This window comes from Papilio xuthus, unplaced genomic scaffold (assembly GCF_000836235.2).
Source record: "Papilio xuthus unplaced genomic scaffold, Pxut_1.1 DF829758.1, whole genome shotgun sequence".
In the NCBI taxonomy this organism is placed as follows: Eukaryota; Metazoa; Arthropoda; class Insecta; order Lepidoptera; family Papilionidae; genus Papilio; species Papilio xuthus.
The window spans coordinates 2,561,171-2,573,653 of record NW_013528891.1 but is presented as its reverse complement, the minus strand read 5'-3'; the positions used below and the strand labels follow the sequence as shown (position 1 = coordinate 2,573,653).

The 12,483-nt window shown below is 35.3% G+C and overlaps 1 protein-coding gene across 5 annotated transcripts; it reads left to right on the top strand.

Annotated features, from left to right (window-relative positions):
• Positions 1-141: 141 nt before the first annotated feature.
• Psi (P-element somatic inhibitor) lies at positions 142-11,164 on the top strand. Of its 5 annotated transcripts, none has more exons than XM_013326325.1 (16): positions 142-362; positions 642-775; positions 1,244-1,389; positions 2,686-2,824; positions 3,174-3,318; positions 3,670-3,798; positions 4,221-4,388; positions 4,635-4,765; positions 4,887-4,962; positions 5,506-5,707; positions 5,945-6,105; positions 6,382-6,549; positions 7,005-7,161; positions 7,374-7,567; positions 7,711-7,898; positions 9,801-11,164. In XM_013326325.1, coding segments are annotated over exons 1-16 (2,223 nt in total). In that variant the 5' UTR covers positions 142-278; the 3' UTR covers positions 9,802-11,164. The 5 variants fall into 5 exon arrangements, with proteins under 5 accessions (XP_013181779.1, XP_013181786.1, XP_013181801.1 ...); XM_013326332.1 differs by having other exon boundaries at positions 1,241-1,389; positions 2,692-2,824; XM_013326347.1 differs by having other exon boundaries at positions 1,241-1,389; positions 7,005-7,147; positions 7,378-7,567.
• Positions 11,165-12,483: the final 1,319 nt, after the last annotated feature.

Below are 12,483 nucleotides of genomic sequence, written 5' to 3'. Positions count from 1 at the left end.
TCTTTACTTATTCTTCGTTATCCGTTCGGTTATCGGTTGGTTTATTATTTTTATTCAAACTTTAGTCGTTGAAATATTATCTATGGTTAAAAGGCATTGCGTGGCTGAATGACCGTTGACTGTTGCCTTTATAATAATAAAACATTACACAAACTTTCTTTCTGATTATGGTTCGCGTCGTTCTCGCAAGTTGCGAGGCAAGTGTCTAGTAATTTTGGATACCGATCCTTTATTAATGGCTGCCGTATTCCGCTATTGAATGTGCACTTTAATCAAACATGAGTGATTATTCTTCTATGGCTACGCTTCCGAATAATAGCCAAACGGCGGGATTTGCGGCTGCTGTACAACGTGCTAGCTTGGTGAGTAGACCGACATCTGCATAATTTTTGACACCGTCGCATTTGTATGTTCAACAGATAAAAATTTGTTTCATTGGTTTAAGTTCATAGTATGTTGAATAATCAATCACAATCGACCCTCTTTTTGATTTAAAATAATTATCTACTGACATTTCTTGAAGTAATACGTTGTATAACCTACTTTTTAATTTGGCATTCCATTGTTAACAATTATGATGCATTAGAACGAGTTAGAATTTTATGAGCGTCACAAATTATTTACTTTACCAACTATCGTAGATTGCGGCTAAAATTAGCGGAGGAACAGGCAAAAGGTCTCTTGAAGACGGACCAGAACCGATTGCAAAGAAATTGGCGCCAGTGGATACAGTATTTTCTCAACCACCCCAACAACCACAACCACCACCAATGAGGTTTGTAATATTGTATTTTTTTATAAATAACTTGGCAGTCCTAGGTCATCGTCGCGCTGAACAGTTCCCACCCCCCGCATGTCGCTACGTCCGGCTACACCTAAATTCATACAGTGAGAAGTTAAGAGCCGCCAAGTCATTTGAAAACACTTACTGGAAGTAGTGTATTATTTACAAACAACTACAATTCTTAACTCTAGTTTTAAATTAAAGGAAAGGTGACACATCATTACCTTCTAACGAAAACGCAAATGGTCGAAAACAATTTCGTAATTAATAACAATGAACTATAAAGAAGAAGCTATAAGATTTGACTATTTTTAGCCCTAATATTGTCAGTTTTAGTCAATGTTTATACATCTCGGTGTTACCACTGCTCATTTCCCCCTTCTCTTATAAAAAACACATCTTGGTATAAGATTTGGATGACCAAATGACATGAGTCATGCAATTTTGTTTGTACAGTAGTACAACAGCAGCAGTAGCGGCAGTGGCTGCAGCGCGTATGGCGGCCAACCCCGCGCCCCCTGCACCACCCTCCGGACCCCCCAACATGATGTCAGATCAGCAGATCAATGAGTACATTAGAGTGCCGGACAAGATGGTTGGATTAAGTAAGCCATTATTATTCTCTAACTAATTTAATACCAAAAAGGAAGAAAATTATTGATGTCATTGGAGAATAAATGTAAGAATCTGTTAAGTTTTATAGCACACAGGTTAAGGTTATTACCTGGCTGGAAAGATGTTTGTTTGTTTTTTGCTTTGGCTCTTCTCCTATTTCATATATACTAACCTGATTGCAATTGGCATCATCAAGCACCCTCTTGTTCATACATGCCTCAAATTTTATATCTACCTACTTATGAATAAGTTTGGAACCACCCTGCTTTAACATTCCATCTATTAATATTGAATTAATACTAACTAAAACTATTAATAATACTTGTATGGGCCTAGGTATTATTACATGTTAAACGCTATATAAAAAAAAATCACTAAAAAACTTTTTGCTACAAATATATGCGTAATGTCGAATCTTCAAAATATATAGTATAGTTTAGGGTTCAATCAGAAGCTGTGTTCCGCGATATTATAAAAAACATCACGAGGTCACAGGTCTACATCGCTTAAATGCAGGGATCCGGTCACCGGTGACTGGAGTGGCGTTTAACATGTTAAAAGAAAAAAAAATTGTCATATTCCATGACATATTTTGTGAGAGGGCTATGGGTACTATAAATAAAATATAAGATCATTTTGAAATAGGTAAGATTTCTTAACATTAATGTAAAACAGTCAATGTTTCTCATACATTATTTATTGCATTGTGACTATGGTTACTAATAAAAACTGTTTTAATATTCTGCTTATTGAAATTCAAATGATATATTCAAGTAGACTGCATAACTTTAGGAGGGATCATTGTTAGATGATTTGACCCAAGATATATAAGTACTGTTAGGAAGAAAACACAATACTGAGTCGGGGTATCGGCGCAACACTAGCCTTATTAAATGTCAACGTTTATGTCCCCTCACTAATCAATGTGACACTTGACTTGGTAACAAAAGCGTGCCATTCGCGCTAAATGATTCTAATTAATAATGTCTAAAAGTACAAATACTATAGGTTACTTTTGCTGGAAACATTGTTTTCTCTTTCAAACACTCTAAAAAAACTGAGATAACAATTAGTTTTTATGAATGTGAACATAATTGAAACCCATAATAATGTTCGTCAAAACTTGCACAGCTCAAAGAAATGATGTCATTTTTAGTGGGGGATAAAAACAACTTAAATATATTTCTTGCTCTAACATAACTGAGGGTTGCCAATGCTTCGTAATAATGCTGTTGCGAAACAATTTATATGCCATAGATATATTCTAAATGCATTGAATACATTAGTCATAGGTCGTGGCGGGGAGCAGATCACACGTCTTCAAGCCGAGTCGGGCTGCAAGATACAGATGGCACCGGACTCTGGTGGACAACCTGATCGTCTGTGCACCCTGACTGGATCTAGGGAAGCTATAACTAGGGCCAAGTAAGTATTGTTTTAATATTATAAATGAAAAAAATAAAAAAACACATTTTACAGTACCAAAATAGACAATTTGATTTATTAAACTTGTAACTTCTATAAATGAAGTATGTGTCTTATCATTGGTTTCTGAGACCAAAATACCTGTATAAGGCATATTGTTGTCCCTTTCATTGTCTTTGACAAAACAGATAACAATATATTTTATACAGGGAATTGCATAAACCAACAATTATTCAAGTACATGAAGAAAATCCTTTAAGTTAATTACATTTAACGATCCCTTATATCCATTACACAAACTTATTAATTAATAATAATTATTAAACTACTATTATTTCTTTTTAAACAGGGAGCTCGTTAACCAAATAGTGAATCACCGTGGGCGGGAGAATGCCCCGCAGCATCTAGACAACCAGGGTGGAGGCCCGCCAATGCCGCGCTCCATTGGGGGCGGCGGCGGCGGCGGCGGCGGCGGAGGCGGACTTGCTATAACTGTACATCAGCCATTTATACATTTTGTTTATTTTAAAACTAGCTTTCGCCCGCAACTCCGTCCACGTGGAATTAAAAAGAAACATAATTGCAGCCTATGTATTTACCCAGACTGTGTTCAATATGTATACCAAATTTCAACAAGATCCATTTAAGTGTTCTGGAGATACCTTTAAACAAACATCCATCCATCCATCTAAACATTCGGATTGATATTGGTATTTAGTAAGGTTATTAAGTAAAAGGTTAAAATTAACTTGAAGTAACCTAAAATAAAATTATTTTACTTGTTAAATGTTTAAACATTTTTGATGGTATATTGTTTTCTTATAATTTCTTATTTTTTAATTTAGGAAGAAATAACACTTCCGGGGCCCAAAGTGGGTTTGATCATTGGCAAAAATGGCAAGACCATAAAACAACTACAAGAGCAGTCCGGGGCTAAAATGGTTGTCATACAGGATGGCCCTAATACTGAATATGTAAGTACCATTGTTATGTTTTCACCTTTAATAAAGAATTACACTATTCATTTAAAAAAAAAGAAAAATATATCAAATTTGAAATTAGCAACATAATTTAACTTTATTATACTAGGTATATATCAAAAGAAATAACAATTTATGGCCTGCATTACTAATATAAGAACCCGATGGCCTAATTCTAGTCCTCATTCCCTTTACACCCTTTTGTAATAAGGAAATGATGGGAAGTCTAGGCCGGGAAAATACTCTCTGTGCATCTTCTCAACTGACGATAACAGGCAAATGTCTGTGTCTATGGTAGTGTTCGCTTTGCTACTTTGGTGAATTAAAGTTGCTGCTTTCTTGTTTTTATTAGTTAAAAAAGATCATTTCAGAATTTTTTAACCAGAATGGTTTTTAAAATAATATCAATGTTATAGGAGAAACCATTACGTATATCCGGTGATCCAACCAAAGTGGAAATAGCGAAGCAACTGGTGTACGAACTGTTAGCGGACAAGGACATGCTGCAGGGAGGACCGCGGCCGCCGTACGATGACGGGTACTCACAGGATCAGGGCAATGGACTTGGCAGTAATGCTACTGAGGTATATCATTTTTATATTATTTTATAAGAATAAATCACAAATTATCGTCTTTTGTCAGTAAACTTAATTTTTTGACTAATTTATTTTCAATTTAAGCGAGATCCATGCCAATGATCTGGAGATACCTACAAACAAACATCCATCCATCTATCCAAAAATTCATAATTATAATATTAGTAAGACATAGTTTGTATAATTTATCCTGTCTTGTTTGGTATGTAATGCATAAAATAATGTTACCTTTAGGTGCTAGTGCCAAAGATAGCAGTGGGTGTGGTGATAGGCCGCGGTGGTGACATGATCAAGAAGATTCAAGCTGAAACAGGCTGCAGGGTGCAGTTCCATCAGGAGAGGGATGACGGACCTGGGGACAAAAGGTGTGTATTCAAAAAGATTAAATTTGCTTCTCACATAGGGTCAGTTCATACAGACTGATTAAGTTAACTTTTCCTTTCCGAAAATAATTTGCATTCTATTGATATTTTATAAATTTTTCAGATGTTACCTACAAGGCAAACCTCACCAAGTGGACCAGGCTAGGCAAATGATAGAAGATCTCATTGCCAGCGTCAATGTGAGTCTACCTATATTGGAAATGTCTTAAAATAATTTCATGTTGTTTCGTTCTGAAATACTTAACTTGTACCCAAAATTATTTGATTTTGTACATATCTGATAGCCTACAAATGAAAACCTAAATATATAAATGAAAAATACATGAAAACCCCATGGTCCCTTAATATGGTACAATCTAAACCTTAGTTCTTATTAATATTGTAAATGTGTAGATGGATGGATGGATGTTTGTTTGAAAATACCTCTGGAATGGCTCAACGGATATTGATTTGATTTGATTTGGCTCAGATGTAGAGCAGCATAGTATGGAAGAACACATAAGCTACTCAATAAGTTTTTTTTTTAAATTCGGCATGAACGAAGTCGCGAACGACAGCTAGTGTAATGTACAATTTAATTGTCTACATTACAACTAATTTTAGGGACTTCACTAGAGATAAATGGATTGGGTTAAATTCAAATATGTACCAAATTTTTTGGATTACTGGCATGATTTTTTTAAATATATAACCATCACAAGTGGAAGTTGATTTCTAAACAGCGTCGCGAGCAGGATGTGCGTGCGATGCGGAGCGGCGGCGGCGGCGGCGGTGGCAGCGGAGGCGGCGGCGGGAGCAGTGCGGGTGGCGGCGGGGGGCGGGCCGCGCGCAACGGCGACCGTGAATACCAATGGCAGGATACGCCAGAGATGCGCGTCACATTCACCATATCCAATGTCAAGTGTGGACTCATCATCGGTAGAGGTCAGTCAACTTATTGTTGTTTTAAAATTCTGACTAGGCATAGAACGAATTGATCACGACAGTTTATAGATATTGATTTTTTCAAAACTAAAAGTTGCAGTCAACAGTGAAAATGATTAGGCATAATGTGAAATTTTTATAAAAATATTTTAAAATTAGGTTTATTACTGTTGACATAATAGATGGACAGTGACGTAGTTTGGAGAAAAATATGATGATGAAATGTATTAATATCAGGTGGTGAGGTGATAAAGCAAATAAACGCGCAGTCAGGCGCGCACTGCGAGCTGGACCGACGCGCACAAGGCGGCGACCGTAACAACCGCACCTTCTACATCCGTGGACATCCCGAGGCGGTCGAGCACTGCAAGCGCATCATTATGGAGAAAGTCGGCATGGTGAGACATTTATCGCCAAAGTTGGTACAGTCACAACAAGATAATTGAGAACTAGGTATGCAAAAAACCTCTATAAACAAGTTATTGTCCGGACCCAATGGACATCTTGTATAAGCACGAGAAGACTCCCTTTTAGCTTGGACTGTAAATCTAAACAGAATATGTCAAGTATAGTCGTCTTTAATAATGGTGGATAACATAATAATAATGTTTTAAAATAAGTATTGCTTAGTATTCTACTTTAGTGCGGTATTTGTAATGTTATATTGTTTGCAGCCAGTGACATTCATCCCTGAGGGTAACGGGAACGGAGGCAATGGCGGCGGGTCTGGTGGTGGCGGGCCCGGCGGCAACGGTGATATGTACGGTGGGCCAGCGTCTGGCCCACCCGCCTGGGGGTACAACCCGCACTGGCACCAACCTTCGCAGCAGCAGCAACCGCAGGTACACTCACACAGTGCGCGATTGTACTTTATGAACAGAAGTACCCATGGGTACACTGCTACACAAAACTCTGTCAAATTTTTAATGAAATCAATTCAGTGCGCGACTGTACCTTTTATATCAAAAGTAGTACTGAAACCACGTTGATGAATGATCACTTTAGTACGCGATTGTACCGTATTAATATTATATTATAGTGAAAGGTATATTAGCGTACAGAATACAATCGCATATTAATTTACGAATTGACTTTAGTGCTCGACATTATGTAAAATATGGTAGCACTCGCATGTACACTGCCTCACGTAAAATAAAGTGACTATTATGCGACAGTACTGTAAGTACCAACATCAGGTACACTCCCATACAAAAGATTAAAAATTAAATTTGCCATAGTACCTTATATGCTTTTTTAACAAAATTATGTATCAAAACCTTAATTCATTGGTGCACAGCAACAAGTGAACATAAATCCGGTGACTGGTCAGCCGGACTACTCGCAGCAATGGATCGACTACTACCGGTCACTGGGGCTGATGCGCGAGGCAGAGGCCATCGAGCAGCAGGCCAAGCAGCAGCAGCAGCACCAGCCGCACCAGCCGCAGCAACCAGGTAACAACTGTCACCGGCATATTGTTAATAATTTACACAATTTATAAATAGACTTTGGCTAGAGTTATTATATTTAACTCAATGAATCGTAATGGTTCCTCTTATTAATAGTAGAAAAATGCCATTGTTTGCGGCTACATATTTTTTTTTAGGACTCTGAAGGCATTAGTTATATCAGTTAGTTATTGATATAAGATAATGATTGTATGTAGTGTTACCAGGGCCATCATCGAGCCCACCTAGCGGCGGGTCGAGCGGCGGCGGCGGTGGCACGCCAGGGAGCGCAGGCGGTGCCGGCGGCGCGGGCGGTGGGGGCGCGGACTACAGCGCGCAGTGGGCGGAGTACTACCGCGGCATCGGCAAGCTTAAGGAGGCTGAGGCTATCGAGGCGCAGATGAAACTCAAGGTATTACATCATACCTTATTCAGGTGGTCAGCATTATGACTATACTACTACTACTATAGTGAATTGTCTACAAGGAGCATGAGACGTTTATTTATATTTAAGTAACATTTTCATCTGTAAATAACATGTCGATTCTTATCCAGGAACAATATCAGCAGCAGCCGACTCCTACGTCGACGGCGGCGCCGACACCCTCCCCCGCGGCGCATTCGCCCGCCCCCGCGACCTCCGTGCAGTATAACGCGCACTACCCAATGTACCCGCCCGGCGCACCCGTCTACCCCGGCTACGCGCCCTACCCCTACCCCGGCGGGCCCGAACACCAGCAGTAGTGAGTAACAAATACATATAAATATCCACTAAGAATTATGATACACCCTGTATCTGTAACTTTGGGTTACAACTGCAGTGATACTTTTATTGATACATATTTTCGATACTTACATTTTCTATGAAAAAAGAAACAGATAATTTATGTCAATATAAATGTGACGGTATTTAGAACTAATTTACATTTCGTCTAACATACAAGATACAGGATGTGGTTAAAACCCAAATAAAGTTTATATGTTTTATGTTATCCAAAAATCAACCCTTTTGGTATAAAGTTTCATCTTATATGGGTTTATAATGTAAGATGTAACTTTGTTACTTAGAGATGTTGGATGAAACTGCTACATTTAGAGTCGTTAAGTGATCATTGTAGGTGTCACTTAGTGTAGATTTGGTATTAGAAATCTATACTAAGTGTTTCTTTAAGAAACTAAAATGTCTCTGAATATAGTGGTAATACTGTGATATATTTCTCTGGGTTTCTTAAATCCCAATATAATAGACCTTTTTTGACAAATCCAATAATTTTATTTCTAAACTAATAAAGCTGCTGTATATAAGGAATCAATTGAAATTAAACTCTGACATTCAATTTGTCTTGTCTGAGGTTTTAACACTTTCCATGCCGCAATGTTTTCTTTGTTTGGGCAAGTAGGTGTTAAATGGTTACTTTTGTTTAATATTTTGTTTTTCTGAGCAAAATAGGTCAATTATATTGTGACTTATTCAATCGTGTTTGTGACGTGTGGTTTTATGCTTATAAAATTTTTTTTCGACATTATTTTCATATCAGAGTAATGCAGAGATAGTTTTCTACTTTGTTAATTGGTTAGTTTGGAAGAAAGAAGTGAGATGATGAATGAATGGAGTTATGTAAAACATGTTTAATGAACAAATTATACTATATATATTAATATACATAACCTTATTATATAGAATACTGAATTAAAAAAAATGAATTTTATTAAGTAGAGAAATGCTAAAATAATTAATTAGATTAAGATAAACATAGATTTAGTCGGAGACAACCCTAGAATGTACATTGCATCATGAATTCATAATTCGAATCTATTTTATTTTTATTTATGTTAATGTTGCCACACTCTATATTTATATATTATAATATTTGATATTTTTTTTTATAAAATGATGACGTATAAATGTGATTTATTTCATTTGTTCGCAACTAACTTTGGACGGCAGTTATCACTTGTCATCACCAGGTGAACTGTGTTATGCATACTAAATGTTGTCGGCTTTTGTCAACCCTATGTTTAGTAAAAACCATTATAAAATGGCCTCTGAACCTATCATAGTCCCATTCAATGTTAGATCTGTTTATATTTGTCTTATGTTTTATAGTCATTGATAAGTTTCTTCCGATGAATAGAATTACATCTCTTTTTAGATCTATTAAGAGATGTAATTTTTTTCATCTAAGTCCAGACGGATTATATAATGACGTCATATTTCATGCAGTCCTTAAACAATTTGAAAAAAAAAAGAAATTTATTTTCCTTCATCCAGTATTATCTATGTTTTAGATTGTTGCGTTACGAATTGTTTTATAGTGTATGTTTGTCAGTGCATGGATGTGTTTTGGTGTTTTTATTTTTCATTATTTGAATTCTATAATTTAAAAAAAAAAACGTTGCCATTTCATTGAAAAAATATATTTGATTATTTCATGTTGCGCATGTCTTGTAATATCTTTTTTCAGTATTGCATGTTTAAATTATAACGTGTATTAAGAAAGTATTTGGCGTAGTAAATGTTGAACTTTGTGTCAGTGTGTAGTGTTGCAGATGTAGGCCAGTGCCGGGGTTGCCTGAACGAGAAACGCTATTACCGTAATAAATATTACAGACTTGTGTTGCCATGTTGTTCTGTTTGATTGCAGAGCGCAGAAGGAGCGAGCCCGTAAGCGCGCCCGAAGAGAACTCTCCGTACTAGATTATAACTAGTTTCGCATAATATCGCGAAAGCGAAGCGGAATAGAAGCGAAGCGTAAATTTAATGTAATTTTTCTAGATTTGTGTCGTTCCCGCGTTCCGTTTTAGTGTATCCATGTGTAAGCTTAATTTCGCTTTCGTTTCGCTTTCGTGTTTGTGTGAACCGGTATTAATATAAGCGAATCCGTTTCCACTGTCGATCGTCAACCCGCAATAAATATTTTTTTTAACACATTAACCTTTGGACATATTTCTTGTGGGTGCAGACAGTTGTGTACTGTTATTTTTGAGATTATAACTAATATTTTTTTCTAATAACGTACTTGTTTTTATGAATTTGTCATCGGCTGTGTGGTCTATTTGTATATCTATATTACGTAATGTATTTACTATCACCTGATTGGTACTATGTTGTTTGGATACTGATGTGTGTCATGCCAGTCTGTCCAGGTTTAAAGTAATGCCACACTGCCTTTAAAGATGTAAAACGACGGAGCTATAAAGTGAGAGAGAGAGACGGAAACGGAAAAAATGAGATAGTGATACTTCGCCGCTGAGGAAACGAGGTAAATGCACTGTTGAGTGAATTAGATACACACATACATTATATTGTGGATTTACACGGATATTTTCATATGTAAACTTTGCTTCGCATTTGTGAAGGACGACGGTTCTAGATTTGATCGGAATTTTTCTTTATAAAGGGTGTGTTTCACTAAAACGGAACTGGAACTTGGTATACTTAATTGTCAACTATTTAGTAATAAGATTTTAAATATTAACTTTATTACTAATAAAAAATAATAATAAAATAAAATGTAATTTATGTCACATATTTAAAATAAAAAAAATCATGTTACTTTTAATTGCTTTTTAATAGTAAGAATAAACTATTTGACTTTTTATATCTCGGTTCGCTACCGTTTAGTGGAAATGCACCCTAAATGAACGTATCTAATCTAGAGTCGGAATTCTCCGCATAAAAATGACTTAATTTCAATAATGTTTAGTTTTAAGTATAGGGTTTAGAGTTGATGTCGATATTTGAACTATCTTCCCAGCTCATTAGGTTAACAAAGTCGAACACAACATTTAGATTTACATAAATTTAGTATATGTATTTAATTGATACAATTTAGCTTTGGATAAATAACATCATTTAGTTATAACGAAGGCAATGTAAGTCCAAATACATTCCTTCTCGAAATTATAACAAAGTCGTGAGAATTTTTTTGGTAAACGCGTAAGGTTACGGGTTATCCCCGAGTCATATTGTATTAATTTTAAGATATAAAGTGTATGTTGATTGAAATTGTGTCCATTTTATTTATAATCATGACTTCTCTTCACAGAATATTGAGGTAAGTGGGACCCTATGATGATATACGAAAAATTATTTAATTTCTGAATATATTTTTGTGCTTTTTCATACACATGTTAGGAATCTTGAGGGTTTAAATGTTTTTTTTTTGTTTTGGTATTTCAACGATGCCTTACATTTTTCGATTTATGATTTTTTTTTGGCACATGTGTGAACATTTGACATTTTTTCATATAATTATGATTTCATCCATTTATTGTATTATGTATATCATTTCTATTTCCTATGTCTTTTTGAATGTGGTTTTTTTTTTAAATTGTGCATTTTTTTGTACAAATTTTAACATCCTGTATTTATGAACTTGTATGAAATTATTTTTAAAATGTGCAATGTTTCAGATCAATTTGCAACAATAATTTTAAGTGCATATTAATCTTAATGTGTGCATATTTAGAAATCTTAATCTATGGTTAGATTTTTTTTACTCTGTGACATCTTTTCGCATTTTACATATTGATATAATGTCATGTGTGCATTGCATTTTCCTATTTATTTATCATTTACATAAACGCCTTTTTTTGTTGTCGATCTATGTTAAAGGCCGAGGTGTGTACTCCTAACCAAAACAAAAGTAGTAAAAAGTAAAAAATACAATGGATTATGGAATATGGCGGTGACGGAGGGAAAGAGATGGCGATACACGGGCTTGGTTTGTATAAACGGAAATCGGTAAGTCTATGGTCTATGAAATATGACATGAAATTACGTACAAACTCTAAGAATTATTTGGTCTCCAAAACTACTTAGTTTATGAATTAGGGACGATGATAAATTAGGAGAAAAACTGAAAACTCTAAGTACCTGGCGCTAGAACCAAGGGTCCGCTGTCATCCGTCAGATTTTTATAAAAATTAAAAATGTACTTATTGACTGTGTTCAAATTAAAAAAGAGCTCCGAAGCGGAAATGCATTGACATCTGAAAAAGTCTTTCTAAACTGTTTCTCAAACATGATTTTAAAAAAAAAACTGTTTCTAAGTATATATCGCGTAAATTAAACGACAAAATATTCTATTTTATTGATAATTTATAATTTCTACAATATTTTAATTGCTTTTTTAACATAGTTTAAAAATGTTTATAAAACTAACACAAATTATTATACGTGTTAATCGGGAATTTTTGTTCGATATTCAAATATTTTTTTTAATTTATATCACGTGATAACGTGATAGAAGGAATTAATATTTTGGCTTTCAAGACTCTACTTTTTTATTATAGTGAAGCATTATACTTTTATAAAATTAAAAC

Excerpts from the sequence above, each read along its gene's own strand:
- Psi (XM_013326318.1), top strand. The coding sequence starts at position 279 with ATGAGTGATTATTCTTCTATGGCTACGCTTCCGAATAATAGCCAAACG. Across the intron at positions 1,390-2,685 it reads GGACAAGATGGTTGGATTAA|TCATAGGTCGTGGCGGGGAG; the intron begins GTAAGCCATTAT and ends TGAATACATTAG. Across the intron at positions 2,825-3,173 it reads GAAGCTATAACTAGGGCCAA|GGAGCTCGTTAACCAAATAG; the intron begins GTAAGTATTGTT and ends CTTTTTAAACAG.